The sequence below is a fragment of the Branchiostoma floridae genome, chromosome 4 (assembly GCF_000003815.2).
Source record: "Branchiostoma floridae strain S238N-H82 chromosome 4, Bfl_VNyyK, whole genome shotgun sequence".
Taxonomy (NCBI): domain Eukaryota; kingdom Metazoa; phylum Chordata; class Leptocardii; order Amphioxiformes; family Branchiostomatidae; genus Branchiostoma; species Branchiostoma floridae.
In genome coordinates, this window is record NC_049982.1 from 18332555 (window position 1) to 18360344 (window position 27790).

The 27790-nt window shown below is 40.5% G+C and overlaps 3 protein-coding genes across 14 annotated transcripts in view; 1 reads left to right on the forward strand and 2 right to left on the reverse strand.

The window, feature by feature from the left end:
* LOC118414769 (serine/arginine-rich splicing factor 4-like) overlaps positions 1 to 5183 on the forward strand; it is a 12202-nt gene extending 7019 nt beyond the window's left edge. For 2 of the 7 annotated variants that reach the window (XM_035819004.1, XM_035818997.1), the window contains 6 exons: positions 924 to 1022; positions 1418 to 1509; positions 1871 to 1984; positions 2159 to 2284; positions 3154 to 3263; positions 3508 to 5183. In XM_035819004.1, coding sequence (XP_035674897.1) covers positions 924 to 1022; positions 1418 to 1509; positions 1871 to 1984; positions 2159 to 2284; positions 3154 to 3250 — 528 coding nt within the window. In that variant the 3' untranslated portion in view covers positions 3251 to 3263; positions 3508 to 5183. The remainder of the gene's footprint in view (positions 1 to 923; positions 1023 to 1417; positions 1510 to 1870; positions 1985 to 2158; positions 2285 to 3153; positions 3264 to 3507) is intronic. The other 5 variants (XM_035819000.1, XM_035818999.1, XM_035819001.1 and 2 more) reach the window with 5 other exon arrangements.
* Positions 5184 to 6244: 1061 nt separating this feature from the next.
* On the reverse strand, positions 6245 to 19581 carry LOC118414766 (RNA cytidine acetyltransferase-like). Of its 5 annotated transcripts, none has more exons than XM_035818990.1 (27): positions 19391 to 19581; positions 18921 to 19066; positions 18338 to 18429; positions 17904 to 18075; positions 17587 to 17709; positions 17287 to 17348; positions 16973 to 17087; positions 15741 to 15848; positions 15443 to 15576; positions 15166 to 15259; positions 14923 to 15021; positions 14668 to 14804; positions 14191 to 14330; positions 13761 to 13911; positions 13420 to 13516; positions 13055 to 13171; positions 12554 to 12730; positions 12087 to 12200; positions 10739 to 10872; positions 10539 to 10587; positions 10163 to 10259; positions 9689 to 9799; positions 9366 to 9535; positions 8266 to 8385; positions 7651 to 7823; positions 7272 to 7352; positions 6245 to 7068 (listed from the first exon to the last, which is right to left on the reverse strand). In XM_035818990.1, the coding sequence occupies exons 2-27, from the start codon at positions 19026 to 19028 to the stop codon at positions 6972 to 6974; spliced, it is 3072 nt and encodes a 1023-aa protein (XP_035674883.1). In that variant the 5' UTR covers positions 19029 to 19066; positions 19391 to 19581; the 3' UTR covers positions 6245 to 6971. The 5 variants fall into 5 exon arrangements, with proteins under 5 accessions (XP_035674883.1, XP_035674884.1, XP_035674886.1 ...); XM_035818991.1 differs by having other exon boundaries at positions 18921 to 19038; positions 19391 to 19579; XM_035818993.1 differs by having other exon boundaries at positions 19483 to 19573.
* Positions 19582 to 20374: 793 nt separating this feature from the next.
* LOC118414045 (protein jagged-2-like) lies at positions 20375 to 27755 on the reverse strand. Of its 2 annotated transcripts, XM_035817794.1 has the most exons (12): positions 27659 to 27755; positions 26819 to 27035; positions 25099 to 25349; positions 24542 to 24646; positions 24014 to 24127; positions 23715 to 23828; positions 23104 to 23328; positions 22731 to 22859; positions 22185 to 22304; positions 21716 to 21829; positions 21451 to 21528; positions 20375 to 20933 (listed from the first exon to the last, which is right to left on the reverse strand). In XM_035817794.1, exons 1-12 carry the CDS (start codon positions 27717 to 27719, stop codon positions 20824 to 20826), a joined length of 1638 nt encoding a protein of 545 aa, XP_035673687.1. In that variant the 5' UTR covers positions 27720 to 27755; the 3' UTR covers positions 20375 to 20823. The 2 variants fall into 2 exon arrangements, with proteins under 2 accessions (XP_035673687.1, XP_035673688.1); XM_035817795.1 differs by lacking the exon at positions 24014 to 24127.
* Positions 27756 to 27790: the final 35 nt, after the last annotated feature.

Consider the following 27790-nt stretch of genomic DNA (forward strand, 5'->3'; position numbering starts at 1 on the left):
TTGGAAAATGCTACATCCCAGTTGGGTTCTTGTCTTCTTCCATGGTCACTCACCATAAAACACACACAGGCATTCCTGCCCAGCTTAGAAAAGAACCTTTGAGAGTTGCTGCAAACATGTACATGTGGGAGAAGCAACGTTGGGTCTGTTCTGTTTAACAAGTACAATTTTTTGTATATACCAGGGTAGGGCAACAACAACTTTGTCAACTGAAAACTGCACAAAAATGTGGGCTCAAGTGCCAATAAACAAATCTATTGATAACAATTTTGCCTTCATCAGAACATTTGCAATGTTGCTTTTTCTAAAAGGTACTGATGTAAGAATATCTTTTTTTTAATCTGGACTGATCAAAAATATGTAGTATCATAAATCATGTCTTCCAAGGCCAATACTTTATGTAGAAGGTAACTGAAGTCAGACAAGTTAACATTGAAAAGAATACAAGTATGTGGTTTTTGTATGTGTACAAACTGTCATATCAACCAGTCTAATTCAGTTTGTGACAAGTCACAAGTCATTTTACCAAAATTTATGCACCTGCAAATCATTTCCAGAAGAGTGGCTATCTGGCTGATCATGAATATCTAAATTTAGGTTTAGTATTTTTCTATACAATGTAATTTTGAGGTCATAAAGTCTGATGACTCTGTAACAGCATTTATGTACATTTTGTACTTTAAAAAACTTTGTGTCAGAACGTGAATTTCAACATAATTTTGTTTCCAGAACATTCAATCTTGTAATGCTTGAAAGCTTCTTCCAATGAAATAAAGTCCTTGAGTTGATCGATAAAAAAATTGCTATGGATATTAAACCCAGATCATGTGCTGTTAGTTTGGTCAGACTTGGTGCCATATGTTGGTCCATCACCTATCTTGCGCCATGTGCGATGTCTGTTTGTCTCCTGTGTATGTTGTTAGGATGCGATAAAGTACGAGAACGGCCGGGAGATCCGTGGCTCCAGTATTGTGGTGGAGTGGGCACGTGGGCCCAGCAGGCGACACGGGTCAGGAGGGAGGGTAGGTGTTAATTCTTAAAAAAGTTTTTTTTATGTGCCTTTAGTAAAATTGGCAAACTAAAAAAAAAACTGAACATTGTGATGATGTAGACTGTAATCTACACTATCACACCATCTTCACCTTTTGTACTACATCTATGGTAGTGCTGCTGCACTCTGTCTTAGAAAAGAGAGATGCTTATATATACATACATATACATTGCCTTAACACTTCATTGCCCTACGAACACACTGATAACGGTGAATTCAGCATAAAAAATTATGAAATATTCTGTTTGTGGTGTTCTTACACATTCGTGAAGGTTACCACACAGTTCTGCCTCAAGTTGTTAGATGCAATGATGGCATTCTGACATATTCCATGGATTCATCTACTGATGATGTCTGCTGTTCCAGTTTGAGGAGGAGTGTTTCCGATGCCATAGGCCTGGACACTGGGCACGAGATTGCCCTGACTCGCGGGACTTTCGCTACGGTGGCAATCGCAGGTAAGACATTATAGCCATATTGTATGCTTCATGATTTTGATAACATTTGTCATCAAAATTAATCTCTGAGAGTTTTGTTTGCCTAAAAATGTTCATAAATGCTCTTGACCTACAGCTAAATTGAATTTAACAACATATTTGATATTGTTAACTCAATGTTTTCATGTAATGTTCACTGCACTACCAAGTTGCAACCTTGAAGTTTGTTTCCATCTTAGGAAAGTAAGAATCAATGCTGAAGTTCATTACTCTTGCATGAGTGTACTTAACTATGTCATCCCTCAGCTACCCTCCCAGTCTGTCCTTTTAATGCAGTGTTGTTGTGCTGTTCCCATACCTTTCTCCACTCCTTTGGGAGCAGGTCGTACAGCTATTCCCGTTCTCGCTCACCCTCCCCTTACTACCACTCCAGAAGGTCACACAGGTCAAGATCCAGGTCACCGTCCAGGAGGTCAAAGTCACCATCACGAAGGAGGTGAGTATTTTTCTTAGATTCAGATGATACAGTTGTTATCATGTCCCTTTCTATAGATAGATACTTTCCTATTCACTGTGCCTGTACTGTATATGAATGACCTTTACTAGGGACAGTACTAGTGCCACAGCAATAATTCCTTCCATGTTTGTCATCTTTAACGTCTTCCTGAAGATCGTGGACACACTCCCGCTCGAGGTCTCGGTCCCGCTCATATTCTCCATATTACCGTAGGCGGCGCTCAGACTCCTACATGAGATCCCGCAGCAGGTCAAGGTCACGGTCATACTCTCGTAGCAGGTATGACAGTTGATGCAACCACTGCCTGCTCTTTCACAAAGGAATGACATCTTACAATGGTTTTGATAGGGGCAGTTATCTTGGTCTAACATCCTGTTCCAGAAGATGTACTTTTACACCAGCTGAAAACTTGAAGAACATGTTGTTGGATGTTTTTGTATATCTAATTCTGTTTTTAATTCCTGTGAGTGTGCAGCACTGTTACTGCCTGGTTTGCCTGCAGCATTGCACCTAACTACCCTGCTCATGCATTTTGAATAACAGGGTTCTGATCCACTGACAGGTTTTGTATTGCAGATGTGCATCCACTGGAAGAATACAACTGTTTGGTTTTTCATGCATGTACAGAAGCAATCTCAACATTGACAGTGCAAATACTACAATGTATATGCAAACTTCAGCAACATGTATGATCATGTAATGTAGTTTGAAATTCTAAGTAAATTGTACCATAAGATCATACCATACAGGTTCCTACATGCCATTGATGATCAGAAACACTTACCTTAGCTGACAGACCATGTACACTGTTGTATTTGCTGTATAGCTTCCTGCCAGGCACCTTAAAGCCATGAAGTGTAGCACCATGTCTGAAATGACAGATTGGCACAGTGTGTCATATGCATCAATGAGCTACAATGTACAGTGTGGACTTTGTTGCTTGAGGTGTGAAACTATGTGTTGTTGTTTTTCCGTTTGGCCTGCCTGATGTGAAAAGGATGATGGCTTGACATGTTTTCCAGAAATATTCATTTAAAGACTGATATGTGCACTGACCAAGAAGTTGAGATTGTCATCTGGCTTAATGTAATGACATGGAAGTTAAGGTAAATAGTTTTTAATGTTGTCTGTGCTTACTGTGACTGTAGGAGAGAGTACCGCTCCAAGTCTCCTGATAGGAGTCGTAGCCGCAGCAGAAGTAGATCAGCAAGCCGTAGTGTCAGCAGAAGTCGTAGCAGGTCATGAGGATCATTTTAAGGTTGGTATATTTTTCTGAAGGTTTGTCTGGAGAAAACACTGTATATAGTAGAGTATTGTCTTGCTTCTCGGTACTTTCTTGGAGAAAAAATCTCTTATATGACTTTTGGTAGTAGTATTGGTACTAGTTAACTTTGTGGTTGTTGCCCCACTCAAACAAGTGATGATGAATGAAGAGCCTATTGTCATGACTGAGATAAATGATTGCTTGACATTCACCATGTCTGTTGTTAACCTGTCTTCAGGTGGACACACGTAAAAGCTGCCATGACATTGGGCACAGATGAGTGCCCTCCAACAGTTCCGTTTCATCCCAGTACATTCATGCCTGTTTCTGTGTCAACTGGATTCTTTCATTTTGTGCCATAGTCTTGGGGAAAAAATTCCAAGAAAATTGGGAGAAGAAAACTGTACAATTGGAGATGCTGTTTCCAATATGTCTCCATACAAGTCCTGGTACAGTGTGAATAGACACCTGCTTCTGTATGTTTTATTAACAATGTCAAGTTAAGGTATGTTACAAAACCAGCCTTGCATGACAAAATGTGTGTTCAACAGCACAGATTTATCAGTGAAAGATAGGCAGCTACAGTCATGTTAAATCAGGCGTCTTTGTCTTATCTTTTGTTATATATAATGTCATACATGTATTGTTCCGTTGAAAATTAGAATGTTATTTTGTAGTCTGTGTTACCAATGTAATATTAGAAGTTAGTGTCCTGAAATGATTTTATTCTAGTAGATCACATACAGTATGTTTACTAGTAGTGTGACTTTGTATTACTACAAGTTTGATATACATGACTTGTACAATTAAAGGGCTGTTATAACTTTTGTTCTTAACCCTATTTTGTGCAATTAAGAGAATTGTATTTACTTTCAATTTGTATCTGTTACAATTGATCAAATTAAGTAGAAAAGTTGTAATCTGTTATATTCCGATTCTATATCGTGGCTGGGTAAGAAAGGATGGTGACACTGTGGCTGTGAAAATGGTCCAAACTTAGAAACTTGTATAATGTTATTGTGTTGATATCTAGCAGACAAGAGTTTGCAGAGTAAAATACAGAGTGTCAGACAGAGGATAAAAAAGTATTTTCAACACAATTTTCACACCCCAGTGTTCACACTCCCTTCTTTCCATTGAAAAGAAATTGTAGATAAAATAGATTTCTGCATGGTCATGTTATGTTAACATTAATTTAAGTATTAAAAAAAAGTTGAAGTAATCTTATAATTACTATTGCAAGAGTTTATTTATGATTAATATCATATAGTTCTGGTATGCTTGAATAAGCATATGTATTATTTGTTTTGTGTATGATATATGGTACAATGTTCACGTAGTAAACTCCCTCAGAAATGTTGTATACACAGACTGCTTTGGTGATGAAAGGAAGTTGAGAATGCTTCCTGTATACCATATACATGTATACCTTATCTACCAATAAGTGCCACTGGAGCTTTGTGACTCAGAATCTTGTAATGAGTGATGGTTGTAGGCAGCCATGCTTTTGTTACATACAAATATTGTCCCGTACATCTATCATGCATGCCATAGTGTGGATTGTATTTTACAGGAACAGGTGCATATGTGTAAGGAATTTACACAATGTGGACTTCACATTTGTAAATGCTGTGCATGTTGATTAGCACAGGGTAAAGATGTTACGAGCTGTTTTGTATTGCAGGTACAAGTATGTATCGCAGTGTTATTGGTAGTTGTGGCATGACTATTTTATGTGTAAGTTCATGTTATAGAAGTGTATGTAGCTTGGTTACAAGTATGTTCATGTAGCATTTTGGGAAAGTTCTTTAGTTTTGTTTAAGTATCTCTACTTTCAAGATGCTCTATTTCCCCCAGTAATGCTCCAGTATGCTAGAATACTGTGTATTTTTCAATCACTTCCTGCTAACACATGGAGAACTTCTGAAATCATGGAGCATATATTGTACAAGTCTTTGTTCTCAACTGCTACTACCTCTTCTGGTGTAATGATTATCTTGGTTTAAATAAAAGGAAAAGACCAACATATGTAAACCAGTCTGCCAAACAGCTGTAGTAAGCCACCCGTTTGTTTTGTTTTACTTGTTGTTTGTGCCTATAAAGTGTATCAAAATCTTACCCAAGCCATCCTCCTAACGCCCGGTCCCCAACGGCACTACCTTATGGGGCCCTGCTGTCCCAGGGCCTACCTACGGGTATTATGATTGTCGCCACAAACAAGCTGTCAACCAATCAGAGAACAGGCCTTCCTTGGGCTTCATTTTGTCGGAAGCTGTCTCGCAAAGGCCGCTGGGAAGCTATCAGCCAATCATGTTACGTATTACCATGACTTTGTTTGCTCACCATGCCAACGCCCGATCCCCAACGGCTGACTGCCCATATAAGGGCAAGCTCATTAATATGTAATAAGTAGGGCGGGTAATACCGCCGGCAAAAGGAAAGGAAAGCAGAGTACAGTCAGGAATAAATGACTGACGGTACTCTGCTGTAGGAGAATGACCCAAGCATAACTTTTGGTAAGGACATTGTTATGATTTTGGTACCTTTCTGGCATTTTTCATGTTGATAAACCCATGCTGATTGATGCCATTATCATAACAGCTTGTCTGCCCTAAGCTTCATGTCAATAGAACAACGCTTGCTACAGTAAGATTATCCTCACCATTATTTCAGAAGGGTGCAATATCCTGGCATTTTGATGTATTATACCATCAACATTTACTGTCCTTTGCATGTTTAGAAATTTAGCAGTTTGCTATTGTTGTCCATCCATTTAGAGGTTGCCTGGACTAGCCTGAAAGTTTTCTTTCTGCCAGTGCCAACCTTCCAATGTAACACAGGTTTACATTTAGTGTTATATTATTATTATGCTAAGTTTCCTTGTGACAGTAATGTTTATCAAGCTTAGAAGGGATTCTTGCCAGGAATACTGCCACAGTAAATACCGAGGATATACTGAGACATCCCTGTTACAGTTACTGTAGTAATTCTGTTTCATCCCAGATTTTTATTAAAAACTGATTGTAGCATTTTGACCAGCGAGTATTGTACATGTACATGCAAGTCAGTTTTTCACAGTGAGTCTCATTTTTTGGGACAGTGTTGTGATATCCAACCTCAGTTTTTGAATGCCAAATCATCTAGGAAATCATTAAGATATACATAGCATCATAAGCAGAAAATGTACATGTGTACACTATGTTTCCGGCCACTATAAATTTGCAAACTGTTATTTTACCTTGTTATCCTACCTACATTGTACAAGTACCCCGCTTTTATAGCAAAGCTGACAAGACTCTAACTTTTAATTACAATGTAATTGAACTTTGAGGAATGCAGTGTGTCAGACATGTTTCCAAAGTAAATTCACAAATAAATATTACCGCCTCACCTGGCAGTTTTGAAGACCGATGCCCATGGAGCTATCTTGATGTAAGCTGTTTTCAGTAAGGTTACACAGATATTTTTGTAATCAAGTGACTTCTTTCAATAAAGGATATACCTTGAAGTATGGGATACTGTTGAGTCATTACTGAACTTAACAATGCCTGATGATACAAGATATATTAAAAACAACCAGACCATTGACATAAAAGGAATATGGTCAGCACAATGCTATTGTGTCAGTCTTAATCCAAAAAGGGCACGACAATTCAATCAGTTTGGCCTGACACAAAAGTCAAAACAGTTAACTCATACAAATCAAGTCTTTTTGAACTTCTTATCTTTCTTGAATTTCTTGGATTTCTTCTTTGTTGGCTCTGGTGTGGGTGCTGCCTCTTCTTTTCGCTTCTTTCCACTGTGAATGAGGAAAATGTCCAATTTGTAAGTTTGTTGTAAATTATATTACGACATACAAAGACTACAAAGGTTGAGCAACATCAGCAGAAACTGTTCCAAAAAGTGTGACAAGAACATCGAAATGTGCTTCACTATGATTTATTCAAACTACATGTATTGGCCCCCTGTATGTGTATGGACACACTACACTCTACAACATACCTGGCCACACTGACCACCCCACTCTTCAGCCCACTGGTCAGTGCTGACTCCCACTCTGTCTCAGATCCCTTGATAACATATCTGTGGTATATATAAGGGCTTTGGTTAATTCTAGTCCTTTATTAAACAACAGAAAAGTAACTAATATTATTGAACAGTATTTCAAGGGCATTCATGGCCTTCCTTTTTTTCAAAGTGAACAATCATCAGAACTATACCTTGTCTGTGACAAGCAATGATCCAAAAGCATTTACAGTATGTGAACATATATTCAGCAATGTATTATACACAAATTAAAGGTTTAGAAATCCTACATTAACAGTATGTGATTGTGAACGTATATTCAGCAATGTCTTACACAAATGCGCAGAAACCCTACTTTTCAAGGTCCAGATCCTTGAGTTTTTTCAGTTCTTTCTTCTGCTTGTCCTCAAACTCCTTTGCTGCCTCTGCCAGTTCAGTCTGCAGGGACTGTGCTGTTGGCTCCATCACTACTTCTTTGGGTGCCAGGAGTTCACTTTCAACAGCCTGCTCCTCAATACTGCTCAGGAACTGGAATTAGGGGTTAAGACTGTTAACATTGTTTTAGTTTACATTTTCACAGAGGTACATGTACAATGTTTCAGAGCTACAAATTCTGAACTGAGTATCACCAAATATTACATATCTGATATGATCTCTCCTTGGCACTGAACTGATTATTTATGACATATCTGTAGCAGGACCTTTCCTTGGTACTGAACTGAGTATCACAACAATTACATATCTGTGACAGGACCTGTCCTTGGTACTGAACTGAGTATCGCCACTATCAAATTTCTGCCAAATACTGTAATAACTTACAGAAACAATGGGTTCACATTACTGTGTCTCACATATTCATTGCCCACAGTGTATGGGTTGTTCTGTAAAACTGTGGCTAGCTTACTTCGGCCCGGTACCTCTCTCTCTCTCTACCTCAAAAGCAGAAATATAAAACAGGAAAGACACTAACCTGTACAATCTTCCTGACCAGCCTGTTGAAGAGGCCCATCACCTGAGAGGCTGGCAGTTCCAGCACCTTCTCCAGGTCATCTACTGTCTTGTGCTGTAGTCCCAACCCGAGCAGGATAGCCTGGTGGAGAAAAATAGATGCAAATAAGATCTATAACTTTAAGGTTATCTAAGTTAGATGACTCTTCAAACATCAGAAAATACTTAACTATGAAGATAGAAAGATATGCTTCCATTTGTGCATGCAGGAAGATTAAGATATATGTACCGTATATTCTCGAATAAAGTACGCACCCCAATTAAAGTACGCACCCCTGATTTTGGACAAGTCTTAGACAGATCTTTGGGACTGAAAGGTAAAATGGAAAAACTCAAATAAAGTACGCACCCCTTCTCCACCAGTTTTGAACAGACCTTTAACTATATAAATTTGAATTTATGATGTTTTCCCCAGGTCATTTTGCATAAAATAACCTGGGTTTACACTGTCATTGTCTCTATAAACTTGTGAATTGCCTGCTGCAAATTATAAAAATCACTGAGAACTGGTAGAAGAAATCAGGCAAAACCAGTTGTACAAGTCAAAGTCACTAACTCAAAAGGATTGTATGCAAATGCCACTGTTAATATGTAAATCATGTTAAGACAATTTCTTTGTTTCATGTTTAGACAACTTCAAGACAACAACAATGTGTATGTTTTGAAACATTACTAGAAGTGTAGCTCCACCTTGCTTTATTTTAGGCTTTTCTTACCATTTATCTGTGCAGTAACCTCAAATAAAGTACGCGCCCCAACTTTGGCAACAACTTGTAGCACCTTTTCAATTTTGAAAAGTTAAAAAAGTGCGTACTTTATTCGAGAATATATGGTACATGAATTTTGTTCTGACCAAGGACGTTATATCACTAATCTGAGGAATACCTTTTGTACAATAAGGACCAATCAGACTCCTACTCATTCATACTCAATGTGACTTATTACAGAGGATTTGGGGCAGCCTGCATGTATGTCCCACCGTGTGTGTAACTCAACCAAATCTTACTAACTGTGCACAGACATGTCTAAGTTTCTGTAAGAATTACACATGCACATCCTTACCGACTGTGCTACAGACAGAGACATGTCCAGTTTCTGTAGGAAGTACATCCTGGCCAGGGCAGGCAGCAGGTCCATGATCAGGTGATAGTCCACCATGTACCTGGAGTACAGGTCCAGTCTCTTCAGGTCATACTGGGTCAGATGGGCGTACAGATCCCCCAGGGTAAGGACTGGACAAGATGGAGATGCATCAATAATCCATAATTTCAATCACAGCAAAGAAATTAACGTAATGTATTTAGCACAAAGATTAAAAGAATTTACATTACAAGAAAAGACTCTTCTTTCTTAGACCTGAACAATATGGAACAACCATGCCATACCAGCTGTGTTAGCCTTGACACCTTTCTTAGCCTGCAGAATGCTGAGGCTGAGGGAGGGCTGGAAGGTGCGGAACTGATACGACAGCAGGGACAGGAAACGCCGCCGGAAGTCTGTGGGGGGGGGGGGGAGACGTGGTACATCATGACTGTTAGTCACAAGGGAGCAAATGATATTTCTTGAGCCAAACAGCTGTATGGCCACTCTTACTTATCAAGATCAACACTGAACATGAAAGGTGAATCAAAGCTGAGATATTGTCAAAATATACAATACACAGTAAAAACTGCATTTTTTCACACAAAATCGTGAATCTTACAAAATGCATTGTTGCTTTTTTGTAGCCTTACTGAAAGGAAAGAGTTTAGGGTCTAAGAGGACACATACCACCTCTACCATTAAAGAGAGTTATTCAATTTAAATCCACACCTGTGAAGAGAACTGACCACTGGAGATTAGCACATTTATTGTATTACCTGTCCAGAAGGCAGACAGCCAGTCTGTATCCTGCTCCTCATCTTCTTCTTGTATCCTCTTCAACATGATACAGGAGTGTTCACCTGTCAGGTCATTCTGGAGAATGCAAAAACTAAACGTAACCCCAACAATGTCTGTGTTTCAACACTTACCAAGAAGAACACACCTAATTTTACCTGCTTGGATCCTTACACAGACATAGTGTAAAATATGCAACATCTTTTAAACAGGAACAGGACCTTTTCTTGGTGCTGAACTGAGTATCACAACTTTTGCAATATACAGCAATATCTGAGGATGGCATACTGCAATTAAATGATAGGACATGTGATAAGTACATGATAGATATTGATTCTTACAAAAGGAAACACTTACAGGAGTCTGCCTCAGGTAGACTGGAGCATATCCTGCTTTCTTCCAGAACCTACAAAAATGTCCATAGAAAGTTGCTATCGTCAAATACATACTAAGACACAGCAACATTTACAAATTACCATTATAAATGACAATAGTTGTGAATTATACAAGGCAAATAACAAAAGACACAAAAGTAGGCAACCAAAGCCCTATCTTACTTGAGCAGGGGTGCAGTCAGCCCATAGGACACGCCCAGATAGTCCAGCCTCTCTGCCTGTCTCTCGCTCAGTTTGGACAGCAGAGGGGGCAGGTTCTTCCTGGGTCCGAGTTTCTCCTCCAGCAGGGACACAGTCTAGAACACAATACACTCGTTCTCATTGAAATGTCGAAAATGGCATTTTTTTGGTCGAAAAATAGGTCGGCTTTATTTTCACTGAAAACTACCTGGTTGTTTAGGAAAATTCCTCTTTTAACCATACCCAAAAAATTGCAACTTATTATTTTCGGTCCCATTGGTAATGCATTACAGGGCATGTAACAAACGTTACCGGTAACGTTTGTTACAACAGTAGACTTGACCCTGTTTTCTTCGAAAGGACTTACCTTATTGACTACATCATTTAGGTATAAGTGGATGTCCCTAGGGACATTTGAAAAGTGGGCAGCTTTTTTACAACAGGTCAAATGGGAAGCTTAGACAGCATCGAACAATGGTAACGTTTGTTACAGTCATTTCTGTACAACATTTTGTTAAGCAAGGTGGGATACAAATGACAGTCAACAACCCGTTCTTGTTTCTTTAGAAAGCCAGAAAAAGTGTACAGCGTCACAAAAACGGCCATTTCTAGTCTTATACGTGCATGATATAACCGTGGCAACCATCATACTAGTGGTGGTAACGTTTGTTACAGAATCTGGCGACAGGCATAAACCAGCTCACACAGCCTCTAAGATCAGTGACAGGAGCGATCTGACGTGATCGGTCAGAGGGCCTGGGTAGCTGGTTTCACCTGTCGAACAATCATTCTGGGAACGGCATTGTTACATTTTTGGCTACTATTTGAATTCTTCGTTTCTTCTCAGGCGACAGCCATTTTTTAGGGTTTGAAATCCCACCAGTCGCTATAATAATCTTCTAACCCATCAAACTATACGAATGTTGTGGTGCATCTTTTGTAAAACATTACTGGGGTTGTGGAAAAATGAAGGAACCAGTGATATTGTCTATAATTTGCTCCATATCAAGGCGTAAAGTCAGGCGACAGCATTTCGACATTTAAATGAGAATGAGCCAATAGTACTTCAGATGGCAACTTTTGTACAGAATTTGACTTATAGCACTCTTAACTAAAAGGCATGTATCCAAACCTTGTACCATTTTTCTTCTCTTAGTAAAGACTAACTAAAGACAAAGGACAAAGCTTTTAGCTTGTTCCTTGTGAGGACCTGCTTTGATATACAAAGATTGAAAAACAGCTGCTCCTTTCACTAGGTATAATGTATCTCCACCATCATTCACCATGGCTTGTGTACGTATATAGTTGTACAGAACCCTCCCACATGTACCTCCTTGTCCACAGCAGGCAGGCCCTGTGCCGTGCCTGTGTCCTCAGCCAGACTGGGGATCTTCCCCTGGTAGTACATGTCCAGCTGCTGCAGGGCTCGCATCCCATATCCCATCTGGAACAAATATGGGCAATTATGAAGCTACCGGGGTATTATGATCTTTCAGTCACACTATCTAAATTACCACCAATGCCCTTGTAATGCAAGAGTTTCAGCCACCCTTTGTCAAGTATTTGCTATATAAAGCAGAAAGCTTCACCATGACAAATGACTTTCCCAACATCTTTTAAACTATAAACTGCTAGTGTATTGATAAAATGTAATTGACAATGACAATGACAGTCTACAAGCAGCAAGAAGGTATTACACTAATTCAACCATAATATCAGATCATGCATGGCAATATGCAGATACACATGTATCTGCTGTGTATTACCATTATCAGACAAGCGCAGGACAGCCCTTACCCCTTGATAATCTGGATGTGTAGCTATTCTGACCACCCTGCCACCAGACAGACTGGCAAACTCTGTGTCCTGGAACTGCTGGGACACCGTCCAGGGTATGAGGTCACCTGATGCCCTCTTGCCACGACTCAGACCTGACATGATGTTCTGTTTGGAGATCTCTCCCTCCAAGCACACCTGGAGAAAGGGATGGATGGAGCAGGTAGACAAACAGATCTGTTTTACCATTGTTAGCAATATGTATAATAAAGTTTATGTTTACTTCAGGCTTCTAATAATAGGAGTATATTTATGTTGCAAGTTGGACACAGACATGTATAGCTTGACGTCTGGGTAGTTCTATGTGTTTGACTATAAAACAGATGCCCAGTAGACTTCTGCAGCAACTTCGCTTTCTCATGGTTGAGCAATCAAGAAACTTCAGTGATCTAACAACTCAAGACTACAGGCATGTCATATGAATCTTATCCAATCAGCAACTGTATACCGCACTGGCCCTACCTGTACTACACAAAGTACTTCCGGCAGTGCTGATTGGTCAGGGTTCACAGGTGGCAGCAGCACAAACAGGTGGTGAGCTGGAGCATCTGACAGCATCTGGAGGTCATTAGGGGTGTTCTGGGAACAGACAGGTGTGCAAACCATTCTGGTTACTCCATCTTGGAAACCAATCAATATTGTTATATTGAAAGCCAATCAATACTCATTCAAACAATGAAGGAAGCAAAGTGCTATTTATGAATATGGCAAAATATACTGTTTTGCAACCTTAGTCTATTTCTGTGTTCTATATCCACAAAACTGAAAGAGCAACTATTCAAGAAAAGCTACCAAAAGCAATTTGATGTAATATACTATTTCAATACCTTGTAGTGTGCAGAAACATATATGGACATGATCCTCTGTAGAAAGGCCTCAGAAGCCTTGTGGTAACAGAACAAGGTGTCTCTGTTCACATAGTATGTGGGGAGAGGTTAAAGAATAGAAACATTGAGAGAAACTGTTATAAACATAAATATCATGCTTTAATCACTCATTCACCCTTTACCAAGTGTACCAAAGCTTCTGTGCATCACTACAGCGCCTTTAATCATATCTACTATGTCATTAATAAACCTCCGAAAGGGCAAATATCTGCCAAAGCAGCAATATGCTCTCCCATTACTTGTCATCTCTGCAATAGTGTTAACCTGAATGTGGAGGATATAGGTCACAGCTGGCTGGGATGGGACAGCCAGAGTGCACCCTGGGAACACTGGACACATCCAGACACAGCAGACGGTTCAGCCAGGCCTCCACCGGGTCCCCGCTGGCGTAACGGATGGACTCACTCAACACCAGCTCATGCAGGGTCCGGCCTGGGGGGAAAATGTGATGTGCATTTTACACTGTGCACCATCATCATCATTAGGCCTGTACCTTTGTATCAGCACAACACTCATGGCTGACTCCATAGACAGTGCCTTATATAGGGTGCTTGTAGAAAGCACATCTATTGCCATTATCTTAGACTGTTGCTATCTGTGAACATGTGAATAGACAGTCGCAACAGCTCACATACTTTTAGAAGATTACTTTCAGACTATCTTTAGATAATCACTTATGATGAGAAGAGCAATTTTTCATTGGGCTTTTACCTGTAGCACTGGCCCCGCCTTCCGTCTTGGTTGCCATGGCAGCAGCTGCTTTAGCCTCTGCGTTACCACCGAAGGTCGCATTCTGTTGTCTGAGCTGCTGAATCAGCTTCAGGGAAAGGGACCTACCTGTGCCCTCATATCTGTGGGGAGATTGGATCAGTGTTTCCTTCTGTCTTCAAATCATATACATACACATCTTTTAAGATATTCAACTTTGAACATTATTTACCAATGTTGAGTTATGCTGGTAGTCAAAAAGAATGCTAGCCTAATAGTAAGTTGGTAATATTTAGCAATGGTGCCATGTCCTAAAGACTTCTTCTTGCCAAATACAAAACAAAGGTCAAATCAGTGATAGCCATACAGTGAAAAAATCACATCCATTTAGAACAGCATCTTACAGTAACATGACTTCCATCCAACCAAAAGGCACAGCAGTGTGTCCTGTCCAATGACAAATGTCTTACGTGTACACACCCATTGACAGTAGAAGCCATGAAGACCAGGTAAGGTCCCATGAGGCTCTTCACCAGGGGGAGGGGGATGGCAGCCGCCTCGTCAATCACTACCAGCTCTGCCTGACCCAGCTTCTGGGCATCGCTGGGGTGGAGGTACTGTGGGAGGAAATCAGTCAAACAGACAAGTGAGCTAAATGTTACACAGACAGGTAGCTATGACTGTAAATTCCAGACTTATCAGTCAGAGAATAGGTAAAAACAAACATGCGCATACCTGTATGGTCTGTCTGTGTTCTCTGTAGATGTTGACTCTGACCACAGCCTTGTGGAAGTCAGGGTTTGTAGACTGGACAAGCTCATAGTCCATGTGTTCCTGTGTGGTAAACAAAACAATGCACATGTACACGTTGCCTTTACTGGTTGTTGCTGGAAGAAAATACTGACAATGGCTTTTTCCGAAGTATAAAGCAATATTCTCCAAACTTTTTCCAAACACAGATGGGAGGGAAATTCTTACCTGGTAGTCCAGGGCATCGAATCCCTTAAAGACAAACTCAAACAGTGTGTTCAGGTTCTCAGGGCTGGGAGATGTCACAAAGATGTTGGAGTAGCTGAAACAGAAAGGGACATTTACATTTCTGTGTGGATTTGATGACAGAAGGGTTTGCTTTTTATTTTAGTTTGTGCCTCTTTCCTGTGCCATTTTTGACATAGGATTTATAAAAAAAAGAAGAAATACAGTCAAAATTGTGACTTCTAATGTGTGCCAAACATCATGTCATCCAATACATTACCTGAATGCCACAGCCCCTGCTATAGCCAGTCCCAGTGCTGCTGACTTGCCCCTCCCTCTGGCTGCTGTCATGGCAACCGTGCTCCTCAATGTCTTCTCTGAGATGGCCTCTATAAACTTCAGTAAAGCCTTGGCCTGTTAGAAATCAGGAAAACAAAGCACAGTGATAAGACCCATCATGCAATCTGAATGCAACTTCCAGGCGAGGGCAGGTCAATAAATTCTGAGCCATAACATCACTAAATTGACATAGGAATTTAAGAGTGGCCATATCAGTAAGCAGTAAGACCAGTCCTCACCTGGTCCAGAGTCTTGCAGCAGTTGACCAGCGAGCCCACAGGCTGAGTGTCCTGCAGGGACTCCTTCAGGCCTTTCAGTTCCACCTCTGCAGGGCTCAGGGAGTCCTCCTGTGGTGAGGTGCAGACAATGAGACATTGGTGAAGCTGCATAGAGACTTTGATATAGACCATTACAAGAGGGTCTGCATGCTCTTTTCCGTAAGGCGTAGGCAGGCCTTTTAAATTCCCGTAATTTGTAGGGAAGCTATTTTATTTCACGTAATTCGTAGTGAGGATGGAAAATTTACCGTAAAGCGTAGCCAGTGCATTTCACGTAAAGCGTAATCTAGCCCAAAAATTTTACTTAAAACGTAATCTAGCCTAAAAACTACCCGTAAATCGTAGTCTGGCCTCCCAAATTTCGTAAGTCGAAGCGTAGTCTACCAGTAAATTTTAGTCCACAAAACAAAGAAATTGCGTTTCAAAGGATCAAGATTTGAAAATTTTGCCGGACCTCCCTTGCGACTATTCGGTCATCGATATGGTGAAAATTGTATCCGGCCTCGCCTTCGAAAACCTTTTTGCTAATAGAAATGTCCATCAAATAAAATGCAGGAAACATCATTTTAGAGGGTCAAGATTTTCATGGTCCTCCCTTGCGCCGCCTCGCGCCTTCGGCGCTCGAAATTCTGAAAATGCTGTTGGGGGATGTGACGTGTCAAACTCAAACACCCTTTTTGCTGATAGAAATGTCATTTAACTCAGCTTTATATAATAGCCAGAAAAACGTAGGAAATCGCGTTTCAGGGTGTCAGGATTTCACAATTTCCCCGGACTTCCCTTGCGAAGGCATGGCGCTCGGCATGGTAAAAATCTGTTGGGTGGCTTACACTGAACCCCTGGGAATCTTTAATTAGATATGCCATTTAACTTAGCTTTGTCTACCAGTGAAAATTTCCCCTAAAATGCAGGAAATGGTGTTTCAGAGAGTCAAAATTTCAAAATCTTTCCGGCGGAGCATGAATTTAGAATTTAGCGTAAACCGTTGCCGGCCTTCGGAATTTAACGTAAAACGTAGTAGACCGTCCTGAATCTAGCGTAAAGCGTTGTCAGAACCCCCCATGCAGACCCTCTTACAACTAGCCCTGATACATGTGGGTAGGTACAGTCAGATATGGCTGCTCTAACTCTTTTTGAAAACCTGATGTACATGACCAGTCACAAAGACTGACTGACCCTTGTCACTGACTGACCTTTGACCTGGATGGTACAGCTGAGATGTTGAGGATATGTGAGGAGATGGGGAGGATGTTCAGCTGATCATCTATCACCATACAGGTCTCACAGGACGACAGGGACAGCAGAAACCTGAAACAAGTCCAGACATACTTACTCAAAATGTAGCTGTGACTTCTGACAACTAGAAAACCATCTGAAATATTCAATAATCAATAAGCATAAGTTTGAGATCCTTTTTTGCTCAATACTAATAAATAAAATGTATGCCTTTTTACTGGAATAGACAGTTGTGTAAATGAAATGAGACAAAGAGGAAAATTAAAATCACCTTTCATTGAATCTGCCCACCACATCTCTGTGTGCCTCTGTTCTGTATCGGGAATGTACATCCTGTAATGTCAAAATAGAGGCCAGCATTTAGTTATTTTCAATGGGATGCCATACATTTCATTGTCAACTATTTCAGAACATCTACTACATCAGCTATATTGCATAGTGTATCATGTTTAGTATTTGAGAAAAACCACACATACACACACAAACACACCCAGATTCTTACACAGGCACCCACCCACATAAACACAAATAAAGATGTATGTTCCCCTATCCCAAACTCCAGCCCACCTACCATAGCCATGGTGTACAGCTGTCTGAGTGAGTTCATACTCCTGAGCAGCAGGCAGGCAATGCCCCCACCCTCCACTGTTTCAATAGTTCTGCACAACAGGTTGGGTGTCAGTGCTTCAAAGTCCTGCAAGAAGGGAAGAATCCATGAGCCACATCTAATACAAGGTAACTCAAATGTCTACAAAACCTAAAAGATTAATTTCTCTCTTTGCTCGTACATACCAAATTAAGAGTGCAATCTCAGGTATATCACTTAAACACAGCGATGAATTTGTATTTACTATCAGACAACATTTGAAGAGCTGTATGTATGTCTACCTGTAACACACACATGCCGTATGTGTTTCCCAGAATCTTGTGGGTCTCAGCATAGTAACAGTAGCGGACATTTGTGGCAGCTATGAACAGTTCAAATGGGTCGTCTTCCTTCACATCCAGGGTTCCATTCCTGATCTTCTTTTGAAGCTGTTTCATCCTTTTTTTACGATGACTGTAAAGTGTAGGGGAGAGACGAAATCTTCTAACACAAGATATCATTTTAAATCTCTACACACAACAGGGGTTCATGTCCATAATGTAAATCCGGTCTTCTGCCTACCAATCACTAGTATAAAGCTGAGCCTATGCAACATTAGTTAGGGATCATCAGTACATTTATCAAAGATACTTGTATTTGTAATTTTAAGAACTCATGAAGCTGGGAATGGAATTTTAGCTTGCCCTTTTGTGCTATAAGCTGGATCATGACTTACGTGCTGAACCCAAGCTCTTTCTTGTAACACCATAAAACAGACGGCCGAGCCTTGACTTGTGCCTTAGACAGCATGTGGTGCAGGATCACTACCTGTGAGATGATAATGTTAAGGTCAGGTTTAGCATTTCATAAACCTCTATGAAATTTTGTTACCTTAGGACAAGCATCAATTCAAATGGCTATCAATTCAGTTGCATTCACACTTGGTATTAAAACCACACTCTTGTGATGGAACTGGGCATTCAGTTTGCTGGTCAATTTGCTTCAATCCACTCCAATCCATCCCCAAGAGAAGGATTGGATCAACTGATATCAATCCGAACTGTGCTGTTCACATTCATGAAAATCTTTTCGAATTGAGTATTTGGGCCCCGGAGCAAACTGATTTTGCAGAGTGTCAACAGGGCCTATGTGATACTACATGTATTTTCGCTATTTTCTTATTAAAGACTAACTATATTCAATACATAATTATACACTGTTGGAGGAATCACACGACAGATGTATGTGTATACGATAGTTAAACAACAGAATAACACTAATCTAAGACTACAACAGAAGTTGCAGCACTCAAGACATACCTGGTCCTTGCCCTTGTCGCCCACTATGACAAACAGGCCCCTGTGATGCTGTACCACACCATTCTCTATCAGCACACGGATCCTGTTGTCTACCTTCTTCAGTACCATCTTTGGTTAGCTTTAGTATAAGGTCCACAACAACAGTGCTGAGACATAGAAGATTAGGAAGATTTTGTGTAATCAGCAGATGCACTGACTGATACTTGATTATAAGCGAAAAGAAATCCCGTCGAAAAAAAGTTGTATAAGATATAAATTTGCACACACGACACATGTCGCTAAACACACATACATACATACATAAAGCGAATACTTTCAAAATTTTGGACCAGTTAAAGGTATAAAGGTAATGTTATTAGAATACTAACGCAACAATAACGTGGTCAGATTAAGAAGATGATTCAGGAATTTAAACGGTTTTAAAAACCAGGGGTGGGAGGGGGGCAAACACGAAACACAAAATTTGATACCTTTTCCTCTACAAATAGCAGAGTACTGCTTAACAACGATTTCTCCTTTACGCGATGGTCAGTTCTGAACGCTCCTAAAGAAACCTACCTACTGTAAGATCCTCAAGCATCCCCAAGAAAAGTGCCGAGAGAAAAGCGTCCACAAACGCAGGTCTACACATGTGCTACTGCCGCATGACCTTTGACCTGACCAATTACCTGGTTACCTTTGTAATTTCGCCCATGTCGCCAGGCTTTTCGATGAAAACGGTCGTGCAGCATGATTATGATGACAAGTGAAATCAAACACTTGATAGATAGATAGCAAGAGATATCTGCTGAATCCATACATCAGAAAGTCCCGGGGAGAGTTTTGAGCTGATCATCGTCACGGACTTAGTTCTTGGTATTGATACGGGACATGTTATTCTGTCACCTTGGTTTTAATATTCTAAAAAGGCTCGATTGCAGCATTTTTTATGATGACCGTATGTTAGTTAGGTGAGGTATTTTGTTAAAACTCTCAAATATTTTAGGTGTTTTTTTACAAGTTACGACTGTTTGTATGTACAACATGTAGTTATATGAGTTATTGTTCTCTTTCTGGTTTCTTTCAACCATTGGGAAGTGGATGGTCATCTTAGTTGATGATTACTATGGATTTTCGACCACTATGGATTTTCGATTACTAAGGACCTTCGTCAATAAGAAATCCGTAAGTAATGAAAATGATACGAAAAGGGATCTAGGAAAGCGCAACTCACCAAGAATATGGTGAATACCTATAATACGGGGGGGGGGGGGGAGGGAACTGATTTGACCAAGTTGATAACGCCTGGCCTTCTGCTTAGAAGTTCCATGTGTTTTAAGATTTGAAACAGCAGAATGTAAAAGCTCATAACGTTACATTTACATTGATAAATTCACAAATCATGTTGATTTATAATATATCAGAGACTAGAGTAAAGTACAAGCCAAAAAATAATAAAGCAGACACAAGGGCACTGTTTTCTCACTGCAGCAATAAAGCTTTTATTTTTTTTCAATAAAACAATATTAATGATATGTCTACGTTCATTAATAACAAGTGCAAGGCTAACCAATATAGCGTAACGTTACCAACAATTTAGAAGAAAGAAAGTATTCTGTCTCTTATACGTAATTTGAAGTTCTCACTACAATTCATTTCAATGACACATTAAAGTCGCTAAGGCAACACATACATTAGGAACGATTCTTACTGTGATGCAAAGGCTAGAATTTCCTTCTCATTTTTCGTAAGTGATGTAAATCCTATTTCTTTTGTACTCTAACATTCAAGGCAATCAAATTGTTCGAATTCTTCGAGTTATTCATTGACTGTAGATGATATAGAAAATTTCCGCCAGCTTCAATACGCTATTGACACTCAGCAGGTACAAGGTTCATCAATCTTCAGGGCTTCACGGTCGCCATCATCCGATCCTGCAGGAGAAGGCGCCTGGCCCGTCCAGCACACAGCGCATGCCGTCCGGACAGGAGTCGCTGGTGCACCTGTAGGAGCCTCTCACTCCGGTATCTGGCGCTGTGTGCGGGGTATTATATTAGTAGTTTAGACTTGAGAGGGTAGCCCGATTATTATACAGGGCCCGCCCTGAAAAAAGTCTTTTAGGGCCAGGGCCCGGTAGTAATTGGATGTCACCAAGGCTACTGAGAGGGTACCAAATTAATAGAAATCATTTTGTTACATTTTAATCCCTGACAATTATTTTCATATCATCAGGGAGGTGATGCTATAAGTTTTAAAGACAACTTATTTGACTTCAACATTCTATGTCACGAATGGCGTACTGTATAAGGTTTGTAAAATGTTAGATGCAATGCGTAATATGTCTTTTGATTAAGTTACTGTCACAAGCAGAAATTGATATGATTGACACTTGATTATCAACAGCCACCTTAATCTATCTATCTGTGTATACATGCGTATGTTCATGCATGTACTTTCGCACGTGTGTGACCCTTCAGTACATAGTGAGTAAATCGTGTGGTAGGTATTGCATCATTTACTTTTCTTGATAACAATCGGAAATATTTCTCACCATGACAGATGAAGTGGGTGATCTCGTCCTGACAGGTCCAGTCGAACGGACAGTAACTGTTCGCACACCAGTCAATGTCTGCGAGGATAGCAAGATAAAGCGTCGTTGTAATATATGAAATAGATTGTCTCCATTATTTTGTTTGATTCTTTTGGATTCCAAGTTTGTGCAATGTAGATCAAGGTGACACTTTTTTTCAGAAGTTGCAAATCATTTATTCAGTTTAGCACATCGCATAAATTTTTGTGGCATTTTTACTAATTACCTATTTCGCAGAGGTCTCCACTATACCCTGTAGGACACCGGCAGCGGAACGAGTTGACGTCATCGACACATTGTCCGCCATTTTGACACGGAGACGAGGCACACTCGTCAATATCTGTCTCAAAAGAAACAAAGCAACGTCATTAAGACAATTTTAGAATAAGAATTGGGACATATATACATTTTCTTTAGGAGTTTGTCTAGTGTTAACAGTTTTGGATTAGATGAAATCTTAAACAAGCATCAGGCACTTTCACCCGTCAATATGGAAGAAAGTTACGAAATGAAGTGGAAGTGATTCTATGCTCCTGTGTTTTCTGCAGATGTGTTTTCTGCTTTGTTTTTAACAACAAAGGCAGTAGCATACGCGGACGTATCGGATATGAAATCTAGCTGGATTTAACAGAATTTACAATGAATTTACAATGAATTTAAAACGTGTACACCACTACAAAAATCTAGATGTTCACCTGTCTCACAAAGCTTGCCATCAAAGCCGTCGGGGCATGCGCAGAAGTTGTATGCCTCGTCAAAACACGAGGTACAGTTTCCTCCGTTATAGCAAACATTTTGTCCACATGGCTTGGGTTCTGCAGAAAAAAAGGCAAAATCGAACACTCGTTATTACAAAATACATGCAACAGTTTCTGAACCAATATAATGGAACGGAATGTTTCTCAATGTTTGCGGCATAAAATGCGACTGTACATGTGTCAAATACACATGAGTAAGTTATGATATCAAAATGGTACACAGACATGCACTCTCTTCTGATAGCAATAGACTTAGCCAAGCTAATCAATCCGTTTATCTGTGTAACACAATCTGTCGCTGTCAGCTGCAGGGACTGATTAGACCTCATTGAGTGTATCTAATCAATCAACAAACTGATTAGTTTACTAACACGGATACAGCTACCGATACAGAACTTTCTTAATGGTAGTTTCCAACGTACGTATACACTTTATTCATGTCTCGTATTGAAGCTTCAAGCACTCAATTGAAAATAAAGTTACCCGACTGGCAGACATAATTGTGAAGTTCTGTGCATGATGTGGTCCGAGCCAGATAGTTGTCCGAGCTGTCCAACAGCAGACACAGGTCACAGGGTGTGGCTGGCTCGCTGGACGAAAACTGTAACTCATCTGGTGAAAGAAATCATTCCATTTAGATACAATCCGTAAAACTAGAAATCTTTGAATTTTTGTTTAAAACGTTAATTGAAATCGTTTTGTGTTAAGCTTCCCCTTCCCTGGAACACGTGAAATGCATCTGTTGTTTCTGAGATTTATACCTCACTCATCTAAACCTTACATTTATACTTCACTTCGCCCACTGTCGAGGGTTGGAGGTCATGTTTCGAAACACTGAACCGTTCAATATTCGAACCTGAAATGCCTGATCCATCGCTGTATGCGAGAGTAACCGGCAGAACTTTCCCAGCTATCCAGTGGGAGACGTCACTCGAGGCAGCGATGCTCTGGCCAATGAGATGCTGCTGCTGGGCCTTCCTGACATCCGCCAGGAAACCTCCATCCGCCCCACAGGAATTGGACGCGTCATCATAAGAGACGGCAATGGTGGAAAACTGGTAACATCCGCCTTCATCCAAAACTAAAAAAAAGGTTGTACATACTTGATTCGTGATTGTGTGAAAATTTGAAAAAAAAAAGTTGTACATACTCTGTTGTACATGTTGAAAAGCAGGGGAGTCATGGGATACTGTTCGCTTTAGTGATCATGAGCCAATGGCTATATCGGAATCTTGAAATATTCCAACCGAGGAGAAGTGACAAAACTTTGTCTCCTGATATGTAACCGTCCGAACAAGCGTTGTTTTTTTCTTTCGTACATTGAATTATAGCCGTTCTGAATGTCAATTTCAGACGTCTGACGTCTGATTATTATCATTATGCTGAACGTCGTCTTTGGCTAGGATGTTTCAGTCACACGTTGTAGCCATTTGAATATGTCATAAGTGGTTCAATGTAGATACATACGTGCTTCGCAGTATTGACCAGCAACACCTTTGGGGCATGCACAGGAGTAGCCGTTCAATTTGTCCACACACGTTCCGCCGTTAGAACAAGGGTTGCTTGCGCACTCGTCTATATCTGAAAAACGGAAAACCTTAAATCATCAGCCTACAATACTAAATTGTGTAATTTGAGAATAAAAATTCTGTTGAGAGAACAGGCTGATGCTTAGTTATAAGATATTGTAATGAACTCATCTTTCACATTGTGATATTTGATCTAACACGCTAAGGAGTGATTTTTGGATATTATAGATAACGTACTTATCTGACAGTTATCTCCGGCCGTGCCAGCTGGACACTGACATGTGTAGCTGTTCACTCCATCGATGCACCTCCCTCCGTTCATACAAGGGCTACTTGCACATTCGTCTATTTCTGAAACAGATAAGAAATAATATTTTCTAGCAACTAGAAAACGCAAAATAAGCCGTTAGGCGAGCATGTCTGTAAGTATGTGAGTGAGTGAGTGAGTGAGTGAGTGAGTGAGTGAGTGAGTGAGTGACCCTCGTGAGCGAATTAGTGAATGAGTGATTGTGTGGCAGAAGTCCATGTGATTGCATGCAGTTAAAGGAAAAGAAGGGGAGCATTCTACGAGCAAGTACTCTCCAAGCAGAGGTTGAATCGCGCAGATATAGTAGTAGTCGGAAAAAGTACACGGGCGCTCTTCTTACTCTCCAAGCAGAGGTTGAATCGCGCAGATAAAGTAGTAGTCGGAAAAATTACACGGCCTCCGAGCAAGCAAGCAAATGTACCAGGAGCATTGCTTAATGCAAAGGTGATGTCACTCACCGTCACAGTTGTTTCCGTAGAAACCGGTGACACAGCTACAGTTGTACCCGTCCCCCTGGTTCTGGCACGTTCCTCCATTCATACACGGATTGCTCAGGCACGCGGCTGTGGAATATCATAAAGCTGATTTACACATGATATCTATACTTAATCTCCAAGCAGATCCTACGGTGCCATAAGATAGTATCAAAGCTGGCCAGGGACTATAGCCGGCTAAGGGAGTCAAACGGGGGAGTTTGATACTATACATAACGCACCGTGGATCTGGTTCGAGATTAATCTATACTGAGACACACATGATATCGTGCATGATTTCATTAATACCATAGAGATGTTTCACTAAGAAGATGGTTCGAGTATCGTGAGAAAAGCTGTTCAAGTGATATTTAGGTGATCGGCCGTACGATATACTGTGTATATGATATGATATGATATGATATGATATGAAACGATACGATACGATACGATATGATATGATATGATATATGATATGATATGATATGACAAAATATTGCATGATAGTTTTTTTCGAATGGACGCTCTAGAAACATACTAACTTGCCGAGCCTCTACACACGGTATACACAACCCTGTCTCCGGGAAAGGCGGCGTCTGTGTAGTACAGACTGTCCTGACTCTCGACTATTCCGCGCTGGCAGTCGCTGGTTTCACATCTGTGAAAGCCGAAACTCCTAGTCCATGTAGCTCCCGCTGAGAAAGCCAAGTTCGCCACCTCAGCTACATGGTGGGACGGGTTACAGCCGAGCACGTTGTTGATGTAAGGGTCGGAGTTATACTCAGTCACGCATCTGGGGGACAATGCAACAGTTTTGTTTCATATTTCCAAACAATTAAACACGTCCGATGTAATAACCAAATAGGTACATAGAAGACAAATGATCATTAAATCCAGGTACGAGGGGTTATCAATAAGTTCTCGGCCTCACTCAGAAATAGCAAGCACAACTCAGTTTTTGAGGCACAACTTCATAGTATGAAGCCTTTTATCAATATCCTCCAAATTACAAATCATTGGAGCCATTACTTTCCAGGCATTCGTTTTTTTTTCCAAATTAGAAGGTAAGTGGCGAGAAAAAGAAGGGTGAAGTGTGATCAGACAATTTGACCCGCACACCTCAGGTTGTAGATCAATTGTCCACTTTTTTTTCGTTATCCCTTACCTAACGTTACTGGGTGTCGCCTGCAACGTAATGATCACAATAATTTGAATTTTGGTACACATTCAAATAAGACTTTATACATGTACGTGGGGTTATCAATAAGTCCTCGGCTTTACCGAGAAATGATAAGCACAGCTCAGATTTCGAAGCATAGATGTCAAGTATAAAGTCCTATATAAATATGTACCAAAATTCAAATTATTGTGATCATTACTTTGCAGTCGACACCCAGTAATGTTAGGTAAGGGAGAAGGAAAAAATGTGGACAATTGACCTGACCTGAGGTGTGCGGGTCAACTTGCGCTGCTGGAAGTCAGACACCCAATTCTTTTTGCTTGAAATAAGAAGAGAATCATTATCAAACATTTTGACAATGTTTTTGTTAATTTACGGCATGGGGGACTCGACCCACACCTCTGATCACAATCCACTCCACTTTTTTCTCGCCACTTACCTTCTGATTTGCAAAAAACGAATGCCTGTTAAGTAATACTAGTAAAGTAATGACTGCAATGAATTGAAATTTGGCGGATATTGATAAAAGGCTCCATACTATGAAGTTGTGCCTCAAAATTTGAGTTGTGCTTATTATTTCTGGGTGAGACCGAGAACTTATTGATCATCCCTCGTAAGTTCATTAAATGACCGCCAATCACATATCTCACTTTCTTTTGCGTCTGTTACCTTTATTTCTTCATACTGCACTGATTACAGCTATACAGGGTGTTCAGACCTCTGCAGCAGAACACAGTGGACTTCTACTTTCTTCCTCTGATAATTTTTGTACATTCTAAAACAGTTAAGTACTTTGTGAGGTTTTCACGTCTTAGGTACAGGTCGTCATTTAAAATAATAAGTATATCTTTAATGGAAGGTCGGGCGGAAGCAGATTTCTCTGCAAAGGTTAAAATTGTTATAAAAACTAACATTTACCTGACAATTCAGCAGCCTGAAAGCAGAACAATCACTATGACGTTTTAGCACTAGTAAGGAATTAAATATACAGATGCATTAGTTGGCTTGTAAGTCGAGATTATGGAAAAGGGAACTTGAGGTTCCAGCAGGTAGGTAAACACACGGAATGTCATATTCCATACCGTACATAACGATCATCAGCGTTGGCCCCATACGTGTACAGTTCCCCACAGCCGGTTGGTCTGAGCCCGTAATCCGCACACAGGTTTTGATAATCTCTGCACCAGTTTTCCGAGGCAGACAGACCGTCTGCTGGCAGCCGCGCCTCGATGGCGAAAAAGTCGAATCCTTGATAGCGTTGGTTTGCCGTGCGGAGGACCTCGAAGGCATGGTTCCCGGCTGAGGACAGTGGCATTTTGCATGAGTGCAAGCATAGACGATAGAATAAAGTGCGTTAAGGGGTACACTGTTGACGGTTTGCCATGAACCATCTGAGGACGGACCAGGGGGAATCTATTTTAAATCCTCCCCACGCATTTCGGTGGATCTCCATTCCCATCGACCTCGGCCAATGTCAGACCACGCTGGACCACGCCGTAAACTGTGTAAGAATTACAGTAGGGGGCTAGTCCGCACGAATTTGCGTTCTACTATATTTTTTGTCATAAATACATAGATAGTCAGTTCAAAGTAGAAAAAAATTCAGTATTTAGTATAGCATGGCCAGGGTTTCAACATAACCTACCGAACGCAAGGTGAACACAGGATAAGGTACAGGTAAAACGTTAACGCTTCAAGATTTGTAAGAAGAAATTGCTCTGAAACTCTATGTAGCTTAAGACTTACCAAAAGGTCATAAAGTGAGGCAAGGTTCTCCATCCACGATACCATTCTGCTCTATAGGGCCATTCGATGAGCTCATGGAACAACGTTTTCCATTTTCAACTTGCTTTGAAAGATTAAACAATTCCACATTAGTCTTATACGAAACAAAAAGAATGTGGGTATGTAATTGGATTTACCTGACGCCAGGACGGGTGCAAACAGTACGAAAAACAGCCAAACGGTACCGGGACGTTCCATACTGCACGGCGGTCAACTCTACAATGAACAGTCTTTCTTGTTCTCAAATGGCTCTAAAGTGGAATGTTTTA

What these genes read in the sequence shown, in the direction of transcription:
- LOC118414766 (XM_035818990.1), bottom strand. Translation starts at nt 19,028, where the DNA reads ATGGTACTGAAGAAGGTAGACAACAGGATCCGTGTGCTGATAGAGAAT. An exon ending in AACACAGACAGACCATACAG is followed by an intron (nt 14,805 to 14,922) that starts GTATGCGCATGT and finishes TTCCTCCCACAG; the next exon opens with TACCTCCACCCCAGCGATGC. An exon ending in TGCCTGCTGTGGACAAGGAG is followed by an intron (nt 10,873 to 12,086) that starts GTACATGTGGGA and finishes ATTGTGTTCTAG; the next exon opens with ACTGTGTCCCTGCTGGAGGA.
- LOC118414045 (XM_035817794.1), bottom strand. Translation starts at nt 27,719, where the DNA reads ATGGAACGTCCCGGTACCGTTTGGCTGTTTTTCGTACTGTTTGCACCC. An exon ending in CGGAGATAACTGTCAGATAA is followed by an intron (nt 23,829 to 24,013) that starts GTACGTTATCTA and finishes TCCGTTTTTCAG; the next exon opens with ATATAGACGAGTGCGCAAGC. An exon ending in TGGAGACCTCTGCGAAATAG is followed by an intron (nt 21,529 to 21,715) that starts GTAATTAGTAAA and finishes CTATCCTCGCAG; the next exon opens with ACATTGACTGGTGTGCGAAC.